At 37.5% G+C, this 27,892-nt stretch overlaps 2 protein-coding genes across 2 annotated transcripts in view; one reads left to right on the top strand and one right to left on the bottom strand.

Moving 5' to 3' along the window:
* Positions 1 to 27,892, top strand: part of LOC107669991 (ribosome biogenesis protein bop1-like) — an 80,749-nt gene that overhangs the window by 11,665 nt on the left and 41,192 nt on the right. The window lies entirely within an intron of this gene.
* LOC107669992 (basic helix-loop-helix transcription factor scleraxis-like) lies at positions 18,368 to 24,441 on the bottom strand. Its single transcript, XM_016462442.1, has 2 exons — positions 23,523 to 24,441; positions 18,368 to 18,990 (listed from the first exon to the last, which is right to left on the bottom strand). The coding sequence occupies exons 1-2, from the start codon at positions 24,087 to 24,089 to the stop codon at positions 18,952 to 18,954; spliced, it is 606 nt and encodes a 201-aa protein (XP_016317928.1). The 5' UTR covers positions 24,090 to 24,441; the 3' UTR covers positions 18,368 to 18,951.

Below are 27,892 nucleotides of genomic sequence, written 5' to 3'. Positions count from 1 at the left end.
TTCCATTGTTTGAAGGAGATCCCATGTTCATTTATTATGGTGGTGCAATAGTGATAATACCATTTTTGTAGGAAAAAAGTGTCTAATTTGACAAAGAAATTAGCTAGGTTTTTGGATTTAAAATATTTTGATATATTTTAAATGAGAAATATTTAAGATTCTGCACTTTAAGTAAAAAATGCTTTTTGGATAATTTCAAATTATGCTGAAAAACATAATCATTAGGTTTTGTTGATGTCAGATCCAGTGGTGCTGTAATTAAATGTGTCAATGCAGGTGTTCACTTAAATTTTCATGCAACTTCTAACATCACTTGTAATCAATTTGAAAAGAATAGTTCACTACTGGTCTCAGACTGTTGGATGTTCGATGTGTTTCTTCGTTTCAGGTCACTGAAAATCCATGGAAATGTTTTTTGTGCTCAACTCTTATTTCCATTAAATTCCAGTTTCCAGTTCAGCAAGTCTGAATATCACCATTGTGTCCAGGTGTTGGTGCACCTGCATCAGTCTGAATATCACCATTGTGTCCAGGTGTTGGTGCACCTGCCTCTGTTGCGATGTGTCCTTTGCATGCTGTCCTCCTATCATTTGTTTCCAGATGGCCATTTGACTTTCAACTCTTTTGACTTTTATTTGGATGCATAACAAATGCATCATTTGACTACTTAAGGGAATTTTGGACTCTTTATGAACAAACTGTGTGAAATACCAGCTTAATGTCACAAAAAAACTAAATGGCAGGAATGCGTAGTTTCACGTTTCGTGCACTTTCTTAGTTTGAGTGAGCTTTATTCAGGTTTCTTAATCTAGGTAATGACAGCTGAGGTCAAAGTCACACTTTAGTGTACCTTTAGAGGAATAGTTCACCCAAAAATGAAAAATTGTTGAAAATTTACTCTCAGGCCATCCGATATGTAGATGAGTTTGTTTCTTCATCAGAATAGATTTGGAGAAATTTAGCATTACATCACTTGCTCATCAGCGGATCTTCTGCAGTGAATGGGTGCCGTCAGAATGAGAGTCCAAGCAGCTGATGAAACATCACAATAATCTGCAAGTAACAAGTAATCCACACCACTCCAGTCCATCAATTAATGACTTGTGAAGCAAAAAGATGCTTGTTTGTAAAGATACAAATCCATTATTAATGCATTAGGAACCATCGCTTCTGTTCCATAGTCCATAAAAACTCTTCTTCCAGTGAAAAGGTCCATCCCCTGTTGTCCTCTCACATCAAAATTCACAAACATATTTGTTTAGAACTGTCTTAGACTGGTTTCTCTCAAAAACTGTGCCTGATCTGTGCATATTTCTCTCCTGATTCAGACAAGATTACCTTTTCACTGGAGAAAGCAATATTATGAATGGAGGCCTCGTATTTTAGCCGGAAGCAATTGTTCAAATTTTGAAAATCGTCTTAATGATGAATTTGTTCCTTACAAACATACAGTTTTCAGTTCACAAGATGTTAAAGGTAGGGTAGGCAATTATTATACAAATTATTATATGTATTATGCAAATACATCCTTTGACAGGCAGGTAGGACAGCCTATCGTAATGTTCGGACCGAATAATCTGATTGGTCGAACATTTTATGGTCCTACGCCTTCCACAGGCGATATAAATACATATAAATACTTAGTGATTGCTATCGGGATGTGAAGAGACTTTCAACCAGCATAACAAAAATGTTTTTGAACCAAATCACCTACCCTGCCTTTAATTGATGGTCTGGAGTCTTGCGGATTATTGTGATGTTTTTATCAGCTGTTTGGACTCTTATTCTGACGGCACCCGTTCACTGCAGAGGATCCATTGGTGAGCAAGTGATGTAATGCTAAATTACTCCAAATCTGTTCTGATGAAGAAACAAACTCATCTACATCTTGGATGGCTTGAGGGTGAGACAATTTTCAACAGATTTTCATTTTTGGGTGAACTATTCCTTTCAAGGAGTAATAATGGAAATCTATGATTGATGTTTCTTGAATGACATGACACTTAATAACTTCTGAAAGACAAGTAGACTAAAGATGATTTAAGTAAATCTAAATATAGCGGTGGCTTTTTCTGCTGCGTTTGCACAGGCATGATTACTTCATTGTTCCGTAGAGGGTAATATGATTAGTTGTGTAATGTTTCATGTAAAGGAAAAATATTTTTGTCCTGTTCCTCAGGCTGGAAGTGTCTGAACCGCAGTACTTGATACTGTTCCCTTATGCCTGTCAGACGTTACCACATTTCTGTAATGTCTCTGTTGGCTTTTTTGAGGGGAGGCCGTGATGCACCTCTGCAGTAAGGAGCTCTGTAACGTCTCATATTTACATGTAGGACCATTAAAGAATTCCTCTTCAGCTCTTTAATTTACATGCTCCATTGAAAACCGTTGAACCCTGGCACAATACGGTCTGGATAATTTGCCAGGCCATACAACCTAAACACAGCAGCCATCCAAAACTGTTCTTGGCAATCTGCTACCGACCAGGAATGTTTTGCAGAAGTGTTATTGTTCTTGGGTAGATCCCCGATTTCAGAGTGACTTTTTAATGCTCCTTCGTAGTCATTCAGAACACATCAGGAATGCTGACTACCATCATTTTGTTTGTAAAAGTTCACATTTTTGGCATTTCTCTGTCTTTGGAGGTTTCTAGTTCTTTTAGTTTAACGACAACATGAAATCAAAGTTGTGCGTATTTACTTTGTTCGTAAATGTCATTCGTATTATTGTGGACCATTTATCAGTGTTATTGTAAAAGAGAAAAAAGGGGGCTTCCTCATAGGAGTCAGTTTCAACAGTGATTTGTCTGTTGAACTCAATGAATTTGTTACAAAAGTGCTGGGGTTTTTTTTTTCATTAATTTAGAGATGCAACTTCATGGAGAGAGTTTTGCTATGCTGTAAATGTGGTTTTTACAGTTTTAAGTTTTCATATTTTAATCAAAATGTCAATATTTTTTACATGCAGTATTCATTCATTTTAGTCCTATACTATTATGTGTAAATAAGTTTAGTTCACAATAATGTGCAAAATGACAAACAAATACATTTTAACAAAATATTTGACAATTAAAACATTTATGAAGTCATTAAATATTAAATTGATATTTTAAAAGGGCATAAAAAGGGTTTAATGTGTACAACTACAAATTATGTGTAATAATGAAAACGTTGCTCATGAATCAGTTTCAGCAGTTATTTGTCTTGAAATTTATTATTGAAGTCAATTAAATTGTTACAAAAGCACCACATTTTGGATGAATTTAGAGGTGCAACTTCTTGGAGAGTATTTTACTGTGCTGTAATGTTAATTATGGTTATAGTCAGTCATAGTTTTCATATTTTGATGTGAATGTCCTTTAATCAGTATTTATCATTGTTATAAAAGTACAAATAAGGGATTCACTTGTACAACTACAGATCATGCGTAAGAATGGGAACGTTGCTCATAGGAGTCAGTTTAAGCAGTAATGTACTTGCAATGGTTTTACAGTAATTTTTATAGGTTTATATTTTAGTCATACTTATATTTTGATGTAAATGTCCATTAAATTGTCAGCATTTTGTTCATTTTAGTCTTAACACATTTTTTTTCTTGACTTTTTTGATCAACAAAAATAGCATTTACAGGATTACAAAATTGATGAAATTACAAAAACATTGTCAAACTCTAACATACTGTAACTTTAACCAAATATTTTAATGTTTTTTTTTTATCTAAAAACATTTCTTAACGATTATTAAATATTTTTTGCTTTGAAATTATACGCATAGTTGAAAACACTATAGATACAAGTGAATTGATTATTGCAGTATTGCTGCATCATGATGTACCAATAATTTTTAGTTTACTTGCATTGTACAAATTGCCGTTGGATTATTAGCACACTAAAACACAACATGCAGTTTGCACTGTAAAATCCTGTCTGTTAAGTTGTGTTCATGGCTTTTAAATGTACTTGAAGTTCATCCTCTTTACATCACTGCTGCTAAAAATATTAAAACTGGCTGAAACTAACTAGTCAACCAGGATAATAGAAACAGTCTACTAGTCTTCGACAAACGACTAGACAACTATTCTAGCATCCTGGACCTTTTCCTTATCCCACTGGTTAAGATAAAGTCCCACCCTACATTCACTATTGAATGTTAAATACATTGCTAATAGTATTTAACATCTACAGGTGGCTCCTCTCTTATAATCTGCACTCATTTCAGGTCGTTCAGTTGTCTCAGATGGAGATGAGAAGGTGTGAATCTCATTAGCTTGTCAGTCTTGTCTTTTACTTCTCGTCTCGTGGGCCTGATCTCTGCAGTGTTGTCAGACGTCTCTGCGTGCGCCGTACAGATCGGCGGTGGTCCCGTGGACATTTGGCGTACGCTAAATTAGCCCCCCTTGTCGGGAGACGGCAGATTGGGTTGCTTCTCCATCCCTTCGCAGCTCTCAGCACAAGTTGTCTACAAATAAAACTCCAGACTTCTAAATCCCCTGTTTTTCATCCTCACGTCCCCCCTTTGTAATAAAGGGCTATTTCCTGTTAGCCGAGTGAAGAGGGAATACGCAAGAGTGCAGCGTCTGTCCGAGACCGAGCCGGCAGGAAGGGGCTTTTCCCCCGCAATGGCTTTTCCATGTGCTCTTCGAGATGAATGAAGACACATTGTGGAATTAAGGGGAAAAGGGGCTCTGGCTCACGGCCGCAACTTCAGCTTCCTGCCGCCAAGCAGCTACCGCTCTCAAAGACTGAGACCCTGCACAGTAGCCTCGAAAGATGTGTGTGTTTTTAGTGTGCAACAGGAGGTAAAGCGGGTACATTGATAGGAAATTTGTGATAAAACCAGATAGACCATGATGTCATTTAACCCGATGTCCTTTTATTTTTGGTGATCATGGATGGACAGGAAGTGTTCGTAAGCTTGATATCGACACATGACCAGATTGGTTCCAGTAGTATTTAGAAGCTTTAAGATTAGAGCTCAATCTATCTATCTATCTATCTGTCTGTCTGTATCTATCTTTCTATCTATTCTATCGTTCTATCTGTCGTTCTATCGTTCCATCTATCATTCTATCTATCGTTCTATCTGTCTACTAAACTAAAATTAGTTATGTGAATATCTTTGAGTTTTAGTTCTACTTTAAATTTAATTTCAAATTGCAGTTCTTCACCCAGTTTGCAACTTTTTGAATTGGAAATTAAGTCATTCTCAGTTTAATTCTGAATGACACACAGCCCTGGTTTTAATGTTTTCATAGTGTTAAATTTGCCTTTTCAGAAAGTCATTTTGCTATCTGCCCATAGAGGGTGCTGTTTCTGCTATCTGCTTGGCAGTCACACGGCTGAAATCTTATTTCCAGTGTGCGGTAAGCCATGGATGAGTGATTCTCTTTTGAGGTTTTTCAGAACGGCCCTCTCTCTGGGCTCTAACGTAAAGCTCTAGTGACAGGTAGCGGATCGAGGTCAGGTCTGCTAATCACATCGACTGACTGATTCCAGATTCCGGTCCAGTGACCCACTGAGGAGCTGTCATGAGTGGAGGAAACTTTACATCCTTTGCAGTCTTGGTAGAATCAGGCACGTTCCAAAACTTTCGCTGACCTCAGTGGTTGCATGGCAACTGTTTTGTTTTAATTGGGAGGTTTTATTTAGAGCCAGATATTTGCATATGTGGTTGGGCTTATAATGCGAGACGCTTGCTGTAGCTAAAGGACATGGGTGAGCATTTGATGGATCTAGTTAGCGATTTCCTCCAGTCCCAAATGATGTCAGAGTAATTACACGTTGAAGAGATTTTGCGGTGTAGAGAGTTTCTTCAGGTGGTCAAATCTCACTCAGGAAGGTAAGGGCTGGCTTTGTCATTTCCACCCAGAGATTTAAGAAAGATTTCAGCCCACGCCGTCTGAAGAAAAGAGCCCTGTTTGCTTTCCCGTACAAAGTAAAACAAACACAACCTGTAATGCCGACTGGTCAGGTGTCCAGATTGCTCCAGAGTTAAGAGGGAACCCAGCCTCCCCCTCCGGGGATCTGTGCCACCCACTCCTCGGAAATATGAAATGTGTCGAATCCGAGACGCGGTGCACATGCCTCGGGGTGAATTTTATTTGCGTTGCTCTCTAAATTTTGGTAATCCCAAAGTTTAATTTCATGATTGGGCCATTTCCAAATGGCAGACTGATGAGTTCCAGATGGGATCTCAAATGATTGCGGTCAATCTGATGGCAAGGAAAAAAGCTTACATTTTAGCAGTTCTGGGCTCTTAAAGTCTAATTTAGGGAAGGGACACTAAAGCTGTAATTTTTTTTTTTTTCTGATAAAAGTTGCGATTGCAATTGAAAATGCATTTTTTTTCAATTCCAGGTTTACTGTGCTTGTCTGTATAGGGCTGTACAATTTGGCCAAAATGATGCAATTATAAATCAGTATGGCTAAAATAAATACATAAATAATGCAATATTACCGTATTGGCCCGAATATAAGACGACCCACGAACAGCTTGTAACACTCCAAAGAGAAAGGAAAACTTGAAATCGCATCATATGACCCCTTTAACTCGCAATCTTTACAACACGCATTACATTACGTATTTCATGGCACACTCGTTTTATGCGTATTTGGCGCCACCTATTGTTGTGGGTGTATTATTGACATGTCAAAGTCTAGACCCTGAATATAAGACGACGCGTTTTTTCAGATGTATTTCCAAGAAAAAAACATCGTCTTATATTCGGGTCAATACGGTAATATTATTTACTACTACTGCTAATAATAATAATAACAATTAGTATTAGTATTATTATTAGTACTTCGACTAAAAAACTATTAAAAAAAAAATCTAATTTTAAACTCTGAAATTACAATACTAATATTTAATTTCTTAACTTTCAAATGTCAAACCATCAAACCTTTATTTTGATGCAAAGCCACAGAGAGCCGTTAAATTGTCTCTTTGGTCGATAAGTACTTTTTATTACATGTTTGGGAAGATGGTTGGTATATGATGAGTTTCCAAATGCACATTGAGTTGACCCAAACTCAGAGAAGATGCAGAGATGGAGTTTGTGTGGAGCAATGAACCGAGACACTGAAAACACTGGTGGATCTTGAGCTGCTCATGTGTAAATGAACACAGTGCCGTGCGTCACTCTGAAACATGCAGCACGTACATTTATTTAATTAAAATGCAGCCTTTGTGATTTGAAAATCATACTGAAACACATTGCGATTTCAGTTTTATTTCAGGTTAATCATGCAGCCCTAGAAGAAACCCCATTTACCTCCCCCTTCATTACTAGGATTGGCAGCCTTTCTATGTCACTACATGTAAAAGTTGCAGCACAGCATGATATGACCCAGTGTTCCTCAGCTGAGGAAAACTGTCTACCTTTACCAATGTTATTTTCTTTTCCTTTGTCTTTCCATTGGAGGCTCCCATTTTGATAGGCGCTGAAAGGTTTCAAGACTCTCGGTGGAGGAAGAGATTTTTATTATCGGCCATCATTACCGCTTTCCCATTGTCTCTGAATACCTGAATATCTGTTCCACTCAGCTTGTATGTACATTTGGAGAGCAGCGACCGTCTACAGAGCACCAAGATTGAAATGGTTGAAAAGGTCCTGGATACTCAAAGCTAATCAAAGCCGTCAACGCACTTCTCCTGGACAACGTTTCTTTCACAAAATTCGGCATCCCAAGCGGACGTGGGGAAGGTCCTGGCTCTCTGTTCAAGCAGCAAATTCACATCAATTTATGAAACAGGAACCAGGGGGGTCGTATCCATTCACCCTTGGCAGCCCAGCACCAGTTGAGGCCTGAACTCACCTCCACCTTTGACCCTAAGTGTTCTGCAGAGCGTTCGGCACCTCTCATTGCTCCTAAGTTACAGTCTGCTTGCCAAGTGAAATGAGAACCTTGCTTGGTCAATATCCCATTCACTTTCTTTGCATTGTTACTACCAAACCAGCTTGTAAAATGAACCCGAATAGCAGAAAGGCTACTTAACACTGAAAACCCTGAAAAAAAAATGTTTGCATATGTGTTTTTGTTGAGTTTCATTTGAAACATCAGGCTTTTATGACTTACATAGCATGAACAGAATATGAAGAAGGATGTTATGGAGCTCATATTCTATTTAAATCCAAACTGACTAAAAATATGCCATTTGATACGAATTATATTATTTTTATGGCCAAAAAGAAAGATGAAATTCTGATAGCTTGTAATTTAAATCAATGATCTTTATAATAGTATAGCAGACTATTTACATAATGCATATAAATATTAGTTTTCACACAATAGGTCTTAGTAAGATGATATTTAAATGCTTAGTTTTAAGCTCAAAGCTCTGTAGTTTCAAAACATATAATACAATACAATGGTGATTGAGAGATAAACAAATAAATGTTCCTCAAAAGCCTGATGTATGATATTAGATACTAGGGCTGCCCCTGCCGAAAGATTTCTCTAGTACGCTCTTAACATCAGTCAGTCAAGCGTTATAATATGATATTATGATAATCAAGCATTATTTAATGATAGAACTTTAGTAATTAGAATTAAAACTTGGTAACCATGTATGAATGCATATTTGTCATTTTAGCTGAACTTAGGACTGGTGGTGGTGTTTAAGATAATGTTAGTCATTCAGTGTTTCTGTAAAAAAAGGGAAAAAACTAACAATAATACTGATAAGATAATAATAATAATACTACGACTAATAACAATATAAAACGCACTAAGGATTAATGAGCTGCTGGGCTCATGAATATTAATCACGTTGTCTGCGTTCGCTGGAACTGATTTGCTGAAATCAAAACAGGGATGGTAATAGATGAGCACCAGCCAATGAGACTGCCTTTCGCGCATTAGTTCCGCCCACTACTGGAGAATGCTTGTTTTTAAAAGCTGGAGTATTCCAAATGAACTCCGTTATTTTGACAGGAAATACAACAAAGAATATCATTTACAATGTAGCGTGTCAATTCTGTATGGTATATAAGACTCTCTCGCACTCTCTCTCATTCTTTGCATGTGTGTGAGAAACGGTGCTCTCAGCAAAGTGACAGTGAGTTGTGCGCCTTCACACTAGACGTTTACGGGACGTCAAATACAGGTACGCTGCGAATCTATTGAGGTGAATTGAAAAATAGCACAGATCGCTTGACGGAGAGTGAAACTCTGAAGCGCTCAGTCAGAGTGTTCGGCGAGTGAAAATATATTTGTGCTAAACTTATACTTAGCCTCCAGCTCACACACTGGGGAGTAAAATCTAAGAATTTATTAGCCAATGGCTAATGTTAGACATCATTTAGTCACCCAGAGTGAAGATTTAGTCGCATATGCGAGTGATTTACTCACATCGTAGAGGGTTATTCTCATTTGAGCCATTAGTCAACTAATTGTACATTTTTATTAATTTAATTGCTTAAATATGTACTTGGGGTGGGCTTTAATATAGAGCGATACTGTAGTAGTAGATTGTGCAAAACAGGTTTTTCAGCAAAGTTTTGGTCATGTTGAGGTCTTAGAAATTTGTGTATCAAATATGATCCAGTAGGCTTTATAGAGTTAAAATGAAGTCCTAGAAGTTTTTAGCCACCATTTCCACCAAAACTTGCACCGTAGACCTTTGACCTCTTCCAGTATCTGTACCTTGTTGGCCCGAGGTGTTTTCTTGCACCATAGCTGTATTCTGTTCTCGAGTTCTTGTTAAAAGCACCGTCGACGTCTGTTGTTCGTGTAGTTTCTATACTTCTCTTTGTCTTTCCCCCCAGCACGCCATTCGCTTGGGCGTTTCAGGGAAGAGAATGATTAATATGTTTTTTGCTCCGGCAGACACATGCATGGATTTTTACGAAAGCGTCTGCGCTATTAAAGATTTTTGAGTTTTCTCAACTTTTTGTTGTATAAACTGAAAACAACAAGTTGAAAAAACTCAAAAATCTGCTGAAGCTTGTTGCCTTAAACTTAAGTTTTCTCAACTTTTTATTTTTAATTTCAACGTTTATTCTCCTTTTCTAGTCCCGTGCAAAGCATACTAGGAACCAGAAATCCAATTCCTAATTTTCAAACAATTTCATTAAGTTGCTACAAAAAGAAAAAAGAAAAAAAAAGTCAACAGAACTCATCAAATTAATGCTCGCAGTTTAAAATGTTTAATTAAATCAATACATTTTTAACTGCATTTATTTGTTGTAATAAGTCCCTGAATTATTTTAATCATGATGGAAATAGGACAGGAAGTGATAGGAAAATTAAAATGCGATTAAAGTAAACTTGCATGAGCACCAGAGCTAAATAAGTTTGTATACATGTGCTAACAGCTATGCTGTGATTAACTTTGTTAATGCTCGAGTCTTAAGTTTTTCTTGAAGCTGCTAGTTTAGATGATTTTTGTATGTTTTTATCTTAGCAATCAAAGGCTAAACTGTAAGAAAATTAAGTTGTAAATAAAACAAAGATTATTGAAAAAAATACTATTTAAGTCTTTCTTCACAATTGACTTCAGAATTTACTTGCTGTTTCTGTAATTATATGTGCAATTTACTGGCAGTTTATGAATGAAAATTGTTTTGAAGGAAATCCTACACCAAATTTTAGTCTAAAAGCTATTTTTATCAAAATTTTTGAGACATTTTAGGTCTAAATCATGGCAGAACAAACATTAAAGGAGAATTAATTAATACCAGTTAAATTAAATCTGTTCGCCATATATCCAGTCTCTTCAGGAAATTTGGACTAAACCGCTCAATTCATCTGGATTTCATTAAAAAATATCTTCATTTGTGTTCTGAAGATGAATGAAAGTCTTGCAGGTTTGGAAGGGCATGAGGTTGAGTAAATGATGGTAATTTTCATTTTTGGGTGAACTTTCCCTTTAAGTTTGCAGTCTTGTACCTTTGTCATTTCCTCAATTTTTAACTCCTTTTTTTTTTTTTGCTTCAAACTAAAGTTTGTAACGTTGTGATTCACCTTGTACCTAGTGAGCTATAACTCTTTAACAAAGACTTTTTAAAAATCCCTATGAGGGGCAAACATGAATGGGTGAAATACTTTTGGGCCACTGAAAATGTGGCCTGGCACTGTTGCACCCTATTGAGCTTAATTTCTATTTAACCCATAATATTCCTTTAAAGTTAGTAACTAGCTACCTGAAGTTGTTACCGCCACAGTGTTACGAGAATGCCAGTTAAGTATTTGAAAATGCATTTGCGTAGAGTACAGTGTTGTGAGTTGTCAGAAAATAGACGAAAATGATATCGATCAACAAACGCTCAGCACTCGTCCGGACTTTTGTCCAAAGACTCCGGGATGGATTGAAAAGTCTTGGTTGTCTTCTAAGGATGAAGTGATTTCCAAACTGTTCCTGTCTGAGAACACAAAGGTCTTCTTTCAGCCCAGCGCACTCCGCTGAAATCAATAGGCTGATAAAATTGACAGATCGCCTGTAAATTATGTGGAATCTTGGCTATGGGGAGGAGGCGCTCTGGTAAATCGCGTGCCGGTCAGACAGAGCAAACGGGACCCCAGGCTGCAGTCCGTTGGACTCTTGCAGGTGTGTGGAGGTTGGGGGTAGGCGTTGGAAAGCTGGCTTTTTTTTTCTTCGAGAGCAGCCAAAGTAGCCACCTGTCGTTCCACAGTTTTTAGGACTTCCTTTTCATCCGGTCTTCAGCACAATTCCCAGTTGGGTCAGCATGCATCCTGCCAGAAGGCCTGATTGAAACCAACTGCCAGCGGGAGCTGCCTCAGGAACTCAAGGCGAGGACATGAATGGAGATATGGAGAACGGCGTGCACTGGCTGTTTACCTCAAATACAGGAAGGAGATGAACTAAACTTCTCAAAATCCTACAACTACAACTCCGTCCCAAAACCTAGTTAGCTCCCTATTGTGTACTTCCTACACCCGGACAGCATCCTAAACGAAACATCCTAAGTGATTGATTTGGAGCGCTCAATGTAGGCAGCAACCTTGTGTTTCGTACAAATAGTGACTCGCACAAAACAAACGTTGAATCAAAATATTTCTTTCTAAAGTTACTTTTTGTAGTGTTTATTCAATGCAATGAATTCAGACAGAATTCATGTGCAATTATTTAGCGATTAATTAATCAGCATATCATGTAATTAATTCATACAAATTTAAAATAGCTTTACAGCCCTATTTTTTATGTTCAGTTTGTGGAAAGGAGTTCAGTTAGAAGGTAATACCCAGCTTAATTTAGACGTTAGAAGCTCATGTAGTTATAAGGCCTGAAGAGGTTCATGTGGAATCATACAGGAGAGAGAGAAGCCAGTCAGTTGAGTTTGTGGCAAAACCTTTTACAGTGCTTAAATATTGTTTTGTCTTTTACTGCTTATGGTAATTTGTACTTCGTAGAACTGAAATGAGATTCATTACAAGATTATTCGTTAAAACATTTCAAAATGCACCTGCATTGTTGTGCATTTTGTGACTTTCAGTCGAAGAAAATTTTCCAGTCATATATTTTGTGATTGAAGATTTCTTAAAAATAGTGTTAAAATATTGTCTCGTCTCATCCTTGTGAACCCAATATCGTGTATCGTCACACCCTTAAAGGGATAGTTCACCCAAAAATGAAATATATATATATATATATATATATATATATATATTTCTATTTGAATATATTTTAAAATGTATTTTATTCTTATGATGGCAAAGCTGAATTTTAAGCAGCCATTAGTCTTCAGTGTCACATCCTTCAGAAATCATTCTAAAACATTTATAAGTCGTAATGTTTCCAAACTTTTGACAGTATACATATTATTTTATAGTCATATTGATATGTATAATCATAACATTTAAAGAAAAAAAATCTAGATTTTTATCAGAACAATTACAATTATATTTTTCCTCTGCAGATGAAAGTCACACAGGTTTAAAATGACTTGAGGTTTAGTAAATGATGTGAGAATGTTTATTTTTGGATGAACTGTCCCTTTAAATTGTGCTCAAAATGCTCCATGTGTAGCACCCTAGGCTTCAGAACAGAGCATTTATCTCTTATTTTAGCAGAAAAAAAATTTCCGCATTGTGTTAAAGGTGCTTGATGCATGTTTTTGCACAATGAAGGGGGAAAAACAACTAAAGGAAAAAAAGAAATATGGCCCGTTACTAACTTGGCGTTTAGCATCTCTCCTCGGGTTCTGACATAGATGCCCTTAGTCAGACTTTCTCTGGGCCTGTCCTCAAATTTTAAAATGAAAATATGCTACTGCAACCATACAGGCAAACGGGTCTTCGTGGCTTGTAGGACAGCATAAGGAAAAAATGCTCCCTGGGATGTTTTGGTTAATGATATAAAGGAAAAGTCAAGCGCTTTGCTCTCATGGATTTGATTCGATGGCTTTCTCTTCTGTTATACGACCAGACTTGTCATGTAGAAAAGCTTCAGGGCCTCATTAGATATTTAATTTTCAATAAATAATGACTTTCTCTGAATGATGTACCGGATGCTCTGAGGCCAGGTGGGAAACCCATTTGAAATCTATGTTGCCAGAATGCAAACTTTCCACATGCGTCCTCCAAGGTTAAAGCCCCATGTGTGAAGATCTGCAGATTATTTATTTATCGGGGCGGTGGGGTGGTTTTTTGCCATAGGTAATGAGCGTTTGACCTTTAGACGACCTCTTTCGTGGTTTTGCTATTTTAGAAATAATGATGGGATTTATTTTTATGGCCTTGGTTCTGTATAAGTTGGAAATTAAAAGTGGGGTCTACAGCTGCAGGTCTGTCAGGTGAGTGGATCTGTTCCTTCCGGCCGTCTGCATGGCACTGTCTTCATTGGGTAAGGCGGATGGGACGGGACGGGTCGGGACAGCAGCGCTCTGATGCTGAACAGACGAGAATCAGGCCTGTGCAGCTGTCATCTGTTAGCCATCCTCCAGACGGTCCCGCGAGACCCGGGGGAGGCTGGATTATTACCCCCACATCCAGCCTTTCATGGAAAGAACTGCAGATGCTCTGGTCATTGGGCTGCTCTGTTTTGAAACTGTTTAGGCCAGTAATGAGGGGGACAATGTGTTTTCAGGATTCGTTTGCGTTTGCTTCCAATTTGTAACTTGACATCGGTGAATGTGTGGTGTAGAGTAGATATCTATGCTTATTTGAAGCGAATAGCAATATGAGTTTAACATCTCTTGTTTACTGTATAAAAGTGGCCCATTTCATGGTATTAAACTTGCAGTAGTTAAATATCGGCATGATTGAATGATAAAAATTACTAAAAAAAATATATATATATGAAATTATGCTTTTTTTATGGTTGTGTGTGTGTGTGTGTGTGTATTAAGTTTATCAGCATTGGTCATGTAGAATTCATGTGTTAATTTGACACTTCTCAGTTATTTTACACATTTCATTCCTTTTAATATAATATTTCCAAATGTTTTTGTTCAAGTTTAATATCTTTTCCATTTAGTTGTCCGTAGTGATTTATTCTACAGTCTATGACATTTGGAGCTCTAGTAATTGCATTTTCATGAGCAACTAGAATGGGTAGTTTTCTTTTTTCTTAGATCAGACATTATATTTGAATGCATTGTCATTGCTGATTACTTCCTTTGTCATTGTTATTCTTCTGTATGAGTGTTGATGTCTATAGTAGCTGGATGTGAAGCCTGCGTCAGACACACAGGTAACCGGGTTCATGTGTGTCGATATGGAGCTGTTCTGTGAGATATGAGGGGATGACAGAATGACAGACCGGGGTGAACAGAGGGGTAAGACTCAGCGGGATGCTGCCTAATGCTTTGCTTTTTGTCTTGCATACCTCCACAGCCCCATCAGTAAAGATCAAGTACCGCTTCATTGACACCAGACTAGTTTGATTTACTTTTAAACTAAAAACAATCGATAATATAGTTGAAAAACAATCTGCTCTCGGCTCTCCAATTAATGACACACCAGAGCTTGTATGTCTCGTTGCAAGTTTTTGCCATTCTTGCACCAAATCATGGAGATTTATTTATAAATGAAATCCAGATGGGGCATTTAACAAAAGTAAAATAATTAGCTGTTTTTGCAATGGTCGAATTGAAATATCACTGAAGCTCAGTATGAAATATCATCACCCGTGAGAAGCTCTTCTGTGTATATGTATTTTTTTCTTAAGAAGCAGTTGAATGTTTTAGACATTAACTACAAAAGCAATCACAAGATTAATTGCAATTATTATGATATTAACCTAATGTCAAAAGATTAAAATAAAGCTATCTCTCTTGTTCTTTATTTTGTTATTTTATTAGTTTAACAAAGCAGAGTCTCGGTTTAGTTACCTGAGAGGAGAGATGAAGTGACTTTAGTTTGACGAGCAGATGTGGAGGTTGTTGATACGCGAGTCGAGACGCTAAAGACCAAGACAAAATTTGTCCGAACTTCCTCTCAACCTTTTTTGGCGCTGTCAGGGGTGGACACTGCCAGGACCGCTGCCAAAAGCTTTACCTGCGAATCCCATCTGCGCTACCACACAGAACAGCTGTCTGTCTGACAGGCCTCACTTCCTGTGCCGTCCACCTCGGTTCGGTCGTCTGTTTCAGCTCACACTTCCTCCTGTCCTCTGATTTGAGCAACCATTGTAACAAGCATTGTAACTTCTTTGCACTTTTTGTAAGGTAATGAAGGTAATGACTAGGTTTTTATATATTTAAAGAGAGCGAGAGAGAGAGATGAATGTGTGTGTGTTAGGGCTGGGTAAAAAATATCGATATCTCGATTTTAATCGATACTGTATAAAAGTGGCCCATTTCATGGTATTAAACTTGCAGTAGTTAAATATCGGCATGATTGAATGATAAAAATTACTAAAAAATATATATATATATGAAATTATGCTTTTTTTATGGTTATAGGAAACATACCTTCATACAAGATTCTTTGGGTACTGGTTGTGCAGAGGTATAATTCAGACACTTCTTAGCAGATTAATCAACTCATAACTAATAATTTTAAGATTATTGCATTGGCTCATAATGGTGTCCGTTCGGGAACAGAGTTGATGGTTCCCCTTGTGTCCTTTCCAAAATATACAGACAGTCTCGCCAATGAATAAACAGTTTTGGTTTTCAACTTTTTTTTTCTGAATTGAGTAAATGGTGTAGACTTTATTTCTTTTTCACACTTCGCACGGTGTTATTCACATTTGCTGCCATGTATATAACATTAAATGTATATTGAATATTAAAAATATACTAAATATAAAATATTTTTGTCTGTATGTTTTTATATGTAAACTAGATATTCAAAGTATATTAAAATATACAAATATTATATTTTATTTATAATTTACATACATTTTATATATTTATAATTGTATATATATATTTTAATATTTATATATATTTATATATTTATTAATGGAGCTGTCAGGAGTGGACACTGCCAGGACCACTGCCAAAAGCTTTACCTGCGAATCCCATCTGCGCTACCACACAGAACAGCTGTCTGTCTGACAGGCCTCACTTCCTGTGCCGTCCACCTCGGTTCGGTCGTCTGTTTCAGCTCACACTTCCTCCTGTCCTCTGATTTGAGCAACCATTGTAACAAGCATTGTAACTTCTTTGCACTTTTTGTAAGGTAATGAAGGTAATGACTAGGTTTTTATATATTTAAAGAGAGCGAGAGAGAGAGATGAATGTGAGTGTGTTAGGGCTGGGTAAAAAATATCGATATCTCGATTTTAATCGATTCTCATTTTTACGGAACGATCGTTTCTTAAATCCCAAGAATCGATTAGTCTAGTTTTCAGTTAATGGACGGAACATTGAAGGACACTTCCCATCCAATATATCGCAATAAGCATTGTGCTTTGGTACTTTTAATATGAAACAAAGACTCAGATTTCAAATTCTGTTCATTGTATTGCAGTATTCCAACAATAAATGCAGTTTTGGCACTGTTTAATGTAAAGTGACAGATCACTGTAGCGCCTCAGTTCACAGCGTAGCACACGTGAACTGATCATCTCCTCCACATTAATACCAGTTTCAGCACAAAATAATCATGACTAAACATCCGAAAGTTAAGTTAAAAGAATGAGTATAACTTTACAATCCGTATCCTGTCTCATGTAATCGCTCAATCAGTGTTTCAGCCGCGCAAAGACATCAATATGGGCTTGTAAACAATGTCACGTAACGTCACATTTACCTCAGAAAAAACGTATTCGGTGACCATAAACTCATTAATCATATAGAAAAATAAACTGTAGAGAGTGGCATTTTGCTAAATATATGCACCATATAACATATTCATTGTAACCTTTACTGTTCTTCAATGTTTAATTTATGTTTGAATAAATCCATCAAGTTTTTATGACAACCACCATTTAAATGTTTATATATTTTTTTTTAAACGAATTGAAGTAGAAATATTATGTAATTGTAACTTTGTTATTTTAAAAACTTCATTAAGTGTAATTTTAGCAGTTGTACTACAAATCAGTAAATTTTAATCTTCAGTATTATAGTAATGTACCAACTGTGACTCATGTATATTTTACAGCATTAGTTGAGAGATTTTTTTTCCTTAAGAAAATTTGGCATGTACTGTTACTGTACCTGATATATATCCAAAATAATCAATATTGAATTGAATCGAATCGAATTGGTAATCGAATCGAATCGCAAGCTTGTGAATGAGAATCGAATCGTGAAATTTGTCAAAACCCAGCCCTAGTGTGTGTGTGTATGTAGATAGATAGATTTAAAATAAGGCAAAACAAGCCAAAACGACAAAAAAATTCTAAATATTTCTTATGTCAATTCACACCCTCAACCAGGATTCTTACTGTCTTGGTAAAATCTTATAATTCCATGGGCATTTTTATAATTTATATATATATATATATATATTCATAAGCTCTAAAATCTTTTATATGGTAGAAATTGTGAGTATATATACTTACCCAGTGCATCTAGAGTCAGAAATTTTGAGAATCACTGCAGTAGTGTTTTTGCAAGTTTTAGTTGATAACATTGAATAAACCTGAAGTATCATGTCTGAGTTTGTGAAATATAAGACTATGTAAGTGTCTCTAGATGTGTTTGCATTTCTTAACCTAATTAAACACAGAAAGAGAATGTGAAATTAAATATTTAGTCTTCAAGGACTCGTGATGAGAGATAATCTACAGAGATGATCAAATGAATGTGTTGATCTTTATCTGGAGGGACTGTTTTTGTAGCTGTTTTGAGGTTTTGGCCAAATTACAGGATGGTTGGATAACAAATATATCCAGATGCCTTTGTGACATGATATTGAGTCATACTAGAAATAAACGCTGGTGGTTTTCACTCTGTTTGTTCAGTATTTTTTTAATTTAAAACAATGAAGAATATAAGCAATTTGCCGTTTCATACATACAGTATACTGCATTTATTGAATTTATTGCATTTTCATAGTCAGGCTAAGTGTCTTTCATGTTTTTGTAAGAAATAACGTGCCACATGTCAGTTTGCATCTATTCATGTCTTCAATGAGCACCATCCCAATATCCTCTTTGATTTTGAATATAGGAAGATGTTCCATCATTGTTTTGATTTGCAAAGCTGGGCTCCGTATGTTGTGTCTCCTGGGGAAGTGATGTGATCATTTGCAGCCTTGTAAATGCAGTCCTCTTATTGAGATAGTCTTTGGCGAGAATAGCATTACCTAAACTCCCTGTGGTCAAAGATAAACATTTGGTTTAGCTTGGTGTAGTCTGTGGTGGGATGTTCAGCTCTTGAGTAATCAAGTCGCTGCAGTCTGGTCTTTTTCCAGTCATACGTTTTTTGTTTTTTTTTCTCCAATAAAATGCTCCAGTCCAACGGCGATTTACAAATAATTAAATATGAATTGATATTTGCATATATATACACCACAACATTGCGTTTTGCAGTCATCAGCTTTTGTACATTGGTGATGATGATATTTTGTAAATCCATTCACGTCGTGGCTTAACTCCTCAGAGCCGATTTTCTCTCTCTGTCTTTGGTCTGAAATGAAAGAAAATAATTGATTAGTTATGAACAATGTCAGGTCCAACTATTTTTTTTGTTCTTATTTTTAATTCAATTTTTTTGTTAATTTTTGTTAAAAAATATTTTTAATATTTGTATTTATTTATTTATTTACATTAAATTATATTATATTTATTTATGTTTTTAAATGATTATTTAATATCCATTTATTTTCATATAAATGTATTAAACATTTATTTACATTTTTACATTAAAGTTTATTTGTTTAGGTGATGCTTTTATCCGGAATTTTACACGTTTATTGATTTTCAGTTTTTAAGGAGTTGTTGACTCTTGATTGTTGCCGTTTGGCATTAATGCGCCTGCTGTTTTTATCCTATCACCTTTCCATTTGCGGTAGCATACACACACACCTGGCTCACATTTCCCAGTTTGCTTTGCTTAGAACAGGAGCAGATGAAATGCCATCGTTCCTGCGGCCCCCATCTGATGTAGGTGGAGTTCCTAGTCAAAACACTCAACCTTAACTGATGAAGTCAGACAGAATCCCATTTGAAAATAACCCTGACCCTCAACGTTCTCCTTTCTTTCTTTTTTCTTTCCTTCTTTTTTTTCTCACTCCTATTTTTTTCCCCAGCCCCTCCTTTAAGTTCAGTGCCACTTTAAAGTCACCAGCGCTCTGACTCCAGGGATCACTTATGGCCAAACTAATAGGATTTTGCCTACATTTGCTTTTCATATCCTGTCTAACACACCGTAAAGAAATTATTATTGCTGGAGCTTACGTCCAAATGCCCAGATTGATCGTACGCTCCCCTTGGTCTGAAGTCCTTTATAAACACATTATTTCCAAGTACTTTGAGGCAGGAAACAAATCACAGCAAATTCTCAAATATCTTTATATCAATAAATTAATGTTCACCTCCTTTTTTTCCCCTTTCAAGCAGCTACGGTTCTCTTAACACAAATATTTGGCTTCACCTTAGGTTGATGTTTAACATTGACAGCTTTCTAAAGATCACAATGAGACGGTGTGTGTGTGCATGCATGTGTTTAGACGTGTAACTTTAGCCTCTCGGTGGTGACAGGACGGGTAGATTATTAAAACCAGTCTTGTGTTTGAGCTAATCCCAATATATGAGTTTTGCACCCTTTGAATGCGCCATATACACTCTTTTGATTGTTTTTATAGTGTTTGGGAGTATTTGCACAGACCTTTTCACTGCTGCCTACAAGCGTAAATGCTAGTTTTCCTTCATTTATGGTTATGAAGCGTACCGCCCCACCTGTGGTAAAGGATGACCCAATTCCAGCCCAACATTAATTCATGTGGCTTCACTTTCCAGAAGGTATTGAAGTATTCACATTTGGCGGTTTTATAAGATCCCGCTTTTGGCCAAATCTTTCAGGACACATTCGAATGAAATGGCAGTTTACGGAGAGAAAAATGTTGGCTCTTTAACATGCGCTGCTAACACTTCAAATAATTTCATATTGTGTCAAATGTTCGGGCTCCCGTTAGAGCGAAAGTCTCTAAACTCTTCCATATGCTCGTAATGAGAGAAGTCTCGATAATTATGCAGAAAATATGACCTACGTTACTTTTTATTCTGTTACCATCTGAGCAGATGCCATAACTGTGAGGAAGACATCCCATCTGCCTCAAAAAAGACTTTTCCTGAGTGATCCAGTCTGGTTATGCAATCTATCCAAACCTATGTCCTCACCTGCAAGAAACCAAACGTCCGCCACTAATGACTAGTGTGGTTTAGCCAAACGGACAGAGCAAGATGGTGTCAAAACACAAAAATAGGGGGAATTTCTTACTCTGTCATATTTGTGGTACAGCCATGTGGATATAGTGATGTAGAAAATAGAAGTTACGAGTGAGTGTGTGCGTGTGCAAATATCAAGAAGCAGTCCAAGATGAAAATAAATACAGATAAACCCACCAGATGCATCAAAAGCTGGAAAATGTTTAGGGTAAAATCGATCATTTTTATATAGACACAAATCTGTTTGAGTCTTGAATGTCTTAGCAGGCAAAAGTAGCAGTTTTGTGCCGCACGACTGTCTGCGTTTGATTTAAACGTCCATTTCGCTCGTTCACTGGAGAATCTCGAAGCAGCTGTCTGTTTTGTGTCAGCTTACAGACGCTTAACTTTGGCTAAAACCCGAACATTTGAATTCAGTTATACCTCCATGTATTTCCCCTTGGTTTGTGTGTTCTTTATTTCGTCTTTCTCTTTCTTTAGAAACAATAAAGCTGCGCGTCTTGGCTGAGTGATATTTTCACGGCGTAATGAGCACTAAGTAGGGGTAAAAGAGACGAGTGTGGTTTTGGAGCGCACAGACCCACTTCTGAAAGTGCACTACAAAGGCAAGGCCCGTCTGTTTCAAATATTTGCCTGCCACTGGAATCCCGAAGACATGGGCGTATTTCTCGATTGGACTTATAAAGATCTATCATTTTGTTTAGTACGGATTAAGGTTACGGCCTGAAATGGGAGTGTTGGCCTTTGGCCTGTTGTTGTTCCTAACTCTGTGGTTTCTGGGTGGTTTCTATGTGATTTTCAACAACAGTTTAACCACAAACAGTTTAGCAAATAAAACCTTTAAGTTGCCAGTTATAAATTTGCGTTATAAGGAGCTCTTATTTATTTTGTACATTTGTTTCAGTCTTTTATATACAGTGTGGTTTGTACAATATTGAACATCTAGGAATTAGATTTGAATGCTTAAAGATGCTCAATCAGTTGCTTGACCGATATCTACAGAACAATAGTGGCCGATGTCAAATTTATTACTAATATTTAGCCAATTTAGCTGTCCGAGTACATTAATTGGACACACAGACTTGTTGACATTTCTTTAAAGCAGATATTTTGTTGTAGAAAATGATTAAATAGCAGACAATTAGATCTGTTTGGCTTTTAAAAATTAGTCTGCTAATCAGTTTTGGGGATTTACAGGAAATGTTCTTCACTTTTTTTGTATTTAGTGTTATCTTGCTTTATCTTGCTACAAGATAAATCCATCAAAATCTTAACAATTTAATGGCCTTAATGCTCTCAGCTTAAAGTGCAAAGACCGCTGTGTTCCTTTCATAAATCTGTGCAAATTTTCCTCTGAAAGATTTACGAAGGTCTGAGCAGGTTGCATGTCATGCTTGACAAGGATATTAATTGGGCAACGAGAAAGCAACTAAGAACAACACAGGATGTGAGAGTGAAACGCTGAGGTTGGTGCATGGCTACTTGGAGGAAAATACCCAGCAGCAGATGTTCCCTAGATTCTCATGGCCTGATATATAGATCATGGACCATTTGCATTTGCATGTTTATGCCTCCCATTTGCTCATTTGTCATAAATGGCCCAAACTAGGTTTGTTGTAATTCACCCGTGTGGTGCCGAGTATCCATGGCGGAATCAGTTGCTATCTTTTATTGTTTATTTCCTTCGCTACAGACTTTACTTTAAAAGATCCAAAATGTAGCTCAATGGCTTCTGGAAGCACTTCAGGTTTTTGAGGATTAAACACACATTGCGGTGGTGAGATACCCTGACCAAAAATGCTCTTGTGTCATGGCAGAGTGTAATTGTCTTGAGCGTGTGTTATATTTCAACCTCTGACAGTTCTTCGCCATGCAAGTTTAAATTACAGTTTTCCTCTGTTTTTGGTTTGGTGTCATTGTATTCCTCACAGCCAGAGCGTGATTTATGGTTTTATTTTTAATGTGCTGCGGTGTTGGCTCCACGGGCCAAGGTCAGCACAGTCATGCTCGCCGGGGGAAGAGATGGATGATGTGTTTGTATATTACCTGACAGTCTCTTTGTTGATTGGATACTTTCCGTTGGGCTACATTTAATCCGATCTTTCACTGCATCTGTCTATGAGGTCATGGTAGCAGCACACTTTGTAACAGAGATATCGCTCTTGATGGAAAAGGACATGTGGATGAAGTCATAACTCGGCTTCAGAGAGCCGAGGACTGTTTTCAGTGACAAACGTTATCTCGGGGAGGCTGAGAATTACGACGCAGATTCACTAAAAGATGTAGTTGGCCGGTGTATAAAAGACTGTCTGAAATCACTAGTTGATTATGCCTCAGAAAGCATGTACGAAATTATGCCTTATCAGCTTTGTTGTCTTATACGTTTTGGCAGTGCCAGTTCTAGAATTTAGGAATACGGTTTGTGTATATCAACTGCTTTGTTGCGGCTAGAATTACAGAAATGCTTTGTAGAAAGGAACAAACCCTTAAACTACTTGTTTGAAAGGTACTCTACAAATAAACAAAGGTGCTCTACAAGTTTACTTTGATAGTGTTTAATGTATCCCAACTGTATCCTGACTAACTTTGCCTCAAGTCATTGCCCTCAGTGACCTTAATAGCAGAGAATGAATCAGACCTGTTTTTATCCCTCCCCGAGGCTCAGCCATATTTCACACCTCCGTCTGTGTTTCTTCAGCTTGTTTGTGGACTTGAACACGTCCACATCATTGCACAATCTTAACGGAGAACACCTGCATGAGTCTCACTCACCATTTTCCTCTGGTTGCTGAGGCAAAACGTGCAGATCTGTTTGGGCTGCGAGTTCTCCGAGTCCCGGTTTGGCGAGCCATGGTGGTGGTAGTAGTTTGAGGTCGAAGGCCCTCCGCTGTGGCACGGCTGTCCGTCCCCGCTAGCTTCGCCCACCAGGAGCACATTTCCTAGGTGGGAGATGTAACTGGACGCCAACCGCAAGGTCTCGATCTTGGACAACTTCCGGTCGGCAGGCTCTGTGGGGATGAGAGTCCTTAACGCGGTGAAGGCCGTGTTGACGCTGTTGGTGCGATCCCGCTCCCGTGCGTTGGCTGTATTGCGTGGACGACCCTCTACCACTGGAGCCATTGTGCCGGTGGAGTTGGGTGACGTACCTATCAGCCGTCCACCACCTACACCAGGTTTCCGCTTTCTTCCAACTTTAAGTTCGTACCCCGAGGCGTCCAAGCGAAACGAGCGGTCATCCGAGCCTGAGCTCTCGCTGCCATTTTCGTCGTCCTCTGACATCATCGAGATCTCTGAGTACAGGTATCGGCTGGGAGCCGGTCGCACCATTGCAAAAGACATCACTTAAACCTCCGAACCTCTCCACACGGATCTCAAATGTTGCTTGCAAGACTCTAGAGTTCGTAATGCATGGATCTCTTAGCTTCAGAACCAGTCCTGCACTTGTTTGCTCTCTGGATATTCCTCTAGTACAGTTGCACTCTGGTATTACATTGCCCTGCCACTACGAACCCTTTGAAATAAGTTTTTCTTTGCAGTCAAGACTTGGAGAATTGATCCTGAAGGGTTGAATTTGTTGTATGTCCTCACTCACATCCCATATGAGCTGAAATCCACGTCTTGCTTACTCAAATACACATGCACACTCCTCCTCCGGCTCTCTGTCTCTGTGCAGCGCTGGCTCTCCCCCTTGCGCAGACCCACGTGTGGTTTCACTGAGTGTTTCAGTATGATTGTGCTTTATAGGTTGTAGGAGTGTCTGGTATGATTCCTCCCTCTCTCACTCCCTCGCGCTCTCTCCCTCTGTCCATCCCTCTCTCTTACTGCTTATGCAAATACCCCAGCTGGCGGCTCAGGCAGGGAGCAAAGTGGTTCTATACAGCTTCAGCTTTTTTAACTCCCAGTTAATAATGGCCTTTCTTTTTTCTTCTTTTTCTTGCTTGCTTGCTTTAGTGGTTTGAAATCGTTCTTTCTTGCTTTCGTACTCATTTGCTTGCTTCATATCTGACAACTTCTGTCTGTCATATTTTCCCTCTATTTGCTCATTTTCTTGCTTGAAGATTGTCTTTTCTTTCTTTCTTGAAGTAAAATTTAATAATGTTATTGATTTTACTTAATCATTCTTTGCTTTTTTGCCTGTTTTTCTTTCTTCCTTTATTGGTTTTAAACCATTCTTTTGTTCTTGTTTCTTGTTATTTTTTTCCTTTTTCCTTCCTTCTTTCTGTCCGTCCTTCCCTCCATTCTTCTGTTAGATCCAGCGTTACTTTCATACTGCCTTTTCTTTTTCCATACTTCCTTCCTTCCCTCCCTTCCTCCTTGATTTTAAATCATTATTACTTGCTTTTTGCTCCTTTTTCTTTCTCCTTCATTCCTTCCTTCCTTCCTTACTGATTTTAAATCGTTATTACCTTTTCTTCCTTTTCTCCTTCCCTCCTTTCTTCTTTTACAAATTTTAAATCATTCTTACTTGCTTTTTTGCTCTCGTTCATATTCTTTTCTTTCCCCCATCCTTCCCTTACTTTTTAAAAATCATTCCTACTTTCTTGCTTTCATTCTTGTCACCTTGTTTGCTTGCAATCTTTCCTTTGACACCATTTGCCCTTCTATCTTTATTTTCCTGCTGCCTCTTTCTTCCACCCTTCATTTACTGTTATACTGCATCCTAGAAGGACTCTCACACTCCAGCCGTTTAAACTGGAGATCTATAAAATTTGGGTCATTCTTTCACCCATTCTGCCCTCCTCCCCCTGAACTCTGTAACCATCACCTTACCTCAGTGGTGGTTTTACAGAGACCCATGTGTCAAGAGTCGAACCTTCTCTGGGCTGGTCCTTTGCAGTGAGTCTGCACTCCTGTGGTTTTTCTTCCGCACTGAGTCAGTGACTGTCCGGTAGCTTGATGAACTATGTTGTCCGTGAAGATTGTCTTACACTTTAGCGCATTGCCGTTTTGTCTGGCTGGACTGGTTTAGTCACGGGAGGGAAATAGCAACATAACTCACATCATAGCACCTGTTCCTCTCTTAGTCATTACCACCAATCAGTTTATGATGAAATGAAGATAATCCCCCTGAGAAACAGATTTTGGTCATGTTTTGTTTTTGCGAAAAGGATATATTGGATCTTTTTGAGAATAACTTTGAGGAAAGTTATATGGTCTTGCTTAGCTTAACTATGAAAGTTTGAAAAGGTTGTCTGAACTTATTATATGTTCTGTCACGCTTTTGTAACTTTATAGCTGTAAGTCATGAAAAATATTGTTCCCAAAACATATCAACTTCACTTTACCGTCCTTAAAGGTTTCATTGAGGGAAATTTACACAAGAACAGCATGCTCGTTCTCTAAGTTCAGGGCCTTTCTCTTCCTAATGTTTTCTTTCTGTTGTATAGGTGAAGAAAGTGGGAGAAGGTAAAAAACAAAATACGTTTCCATTCGATGCAACCATTTGATGGATTATAAGTGTACTCGTTGATGTCATTATAATTTCAACGCCTATTTACCCTCTGGAAAATACGAAGATATGAATGGTGGCTTGTCATTTTTTCCCCCTTCATTTTCTCTAGATTTCATATTTTTGACATTAGCTCAAGACTAGTCCGGCAGCGTAACGATGTGGTTTTTGTACCATTTCTTTGCGAATGACGGCTTGAGATGGAGATGATGAAAAAGACATTTTGAGGACGTGGTAAATCCATATTAATGCCGTCTCATGTTTAGTCTCTTTGAACCGCAGCCTCATTAATAAGCGATGCGAGTTAAAGGCCAGACAGGATATCTGATTTCCGGCGTTTGCTCGAGGTCAAAACCACAGGAGAGGCGGATCCTCTCAAACACTCGCTTCCATTCTTTTTGGTCTCATTTTTTGGGATATTTTAATTTGTTATTTGTTGTTAATTGTAGTGATATGTACTTTTCCAAGCTAGACTATACAGTCTTTTCCTTTTTAAGGGGAATTTATTCATTAATTCATTCCCCGAATGGTCATTTGAAACCCATCGTCTTGAAGAACAGGAACGTAACACTTAACACTTGCTTTCTTTTTAAATTAAAGATGCAAAACGTTCCCGGGTCTGTAGAGACACGAAGCCTTTGTGTTTTATGTTTTCATTAATGAAAATGGTTTTGTTAATGGCTGCTGCGAGTGAAGAGATTTATATTTCTCTGAGTGGGAGAGCATTCTTTAATTTTATTCTTGTAAAAGGGAATTTTGACCTGGTTTAACTAGCAGCAGTAAATCACTAGTTGAGTTTTTAACACCATTGTATTGAAATAATGTTTTCCGCATGTCGAAACAAGTACTATTATCCTTTTCCGAATGGACTTTTCCTCCCTTTTTTTCTGTTTTTAGGGCAACTGGAATAAAACCTTAAAGATGTCTTTTTTCCTTCTTGAAACCAATTTTGAAGTTGAATGGCTTTACCAGTCACTAGTCTCAGACATATTCACTCCCCAGACTAAAAAGTATCAGTTGCACGTCTGCAAAGATTGTGTCTTCATGAAGAGGTGAAAGCTTCACTGTTTTGAAGTCTCAGATATTATGTGCTTGCTTCTGATGCCATCATTAGATGAATCATTCTTTTGAATCAGTTCAATTAGTTCGAACTGATTTGCATTGTATTTGTAAATCACTTGCCTAAGAAATTGGTTTAGGAGTCAAACTGTGAGGCGAGTGAAATATTGGAATCATAACACAATACAACTATATGGAAATGTAGTGATGGTGGCTCTTCTGAATGCATATGAATGGTGAGTTGAATCAGTGAGTATAATTTAAAATCAGCCATCTAAATGAAAAGATTCACTAAAATCCCAGTTTTTTTAATTTTTTTTATTCTTATGTTGTAAAGCATTTCCGATACAGTCATATATTGATATATTATGAGTTTTGTCTCACAATTTTATATTTTAGATCCTTACAGTATTGTTTAACAGTTTGGAGTCTATGAGATTTGTTTAAATATGTTTTTAAAAGAAGTATCTTACGCTCACCAAGGCTGCCTTTATTTGATTAGAAACCGTAAAATCAGTAATAATGTAATATTACAAATTAAAATAACTGTTTTCTATTCGAGATAAATATATTTGAAGATGCAATATATTGCTATGATGGCAAAACTGAATTTTTTAGCATCATTACTCCAGTC

This window comes from Sinocyclocheilus anshuiensis, unplaced genomic scaffold (genome assembly GCF_001515605.1).
Source record: "Sinocyclocheilus anshuiensis isolate Anshui unplaced genomic scaffold, SAMN03320099.WGS_v1.1 scaffold160, whole genome shotgun sequence".
NCBI lineage: Eukaryota > Metazoa > Chordata > Actinopteri > Cypriniformes > Cyprinidae > Sinocyclocheilus > Sinocyclocheilus anshuiensis.
The sequence above is the reverse complement of the archived record's forward strand: the minus strand, read 5'-3'. Positions and strand labels throughout refer to the sequence as shown.

Coding starts and splice junctions, on each gene's coding strand:
- LOC107669992 (XM_016462442.1), bottom strand. CDS start 24,089: ATGTCTTTTGCAATGGTGCGACCGGCTCCCAGCCGATACCTGTACTCA. Junction 18,991..23,522: donor TCAGCAACCAGAGGAAAATG/GTGAGTGAGACT, acceptor CTTTCATTTCAG/ACCAAAGACAGAGAGAGAAA.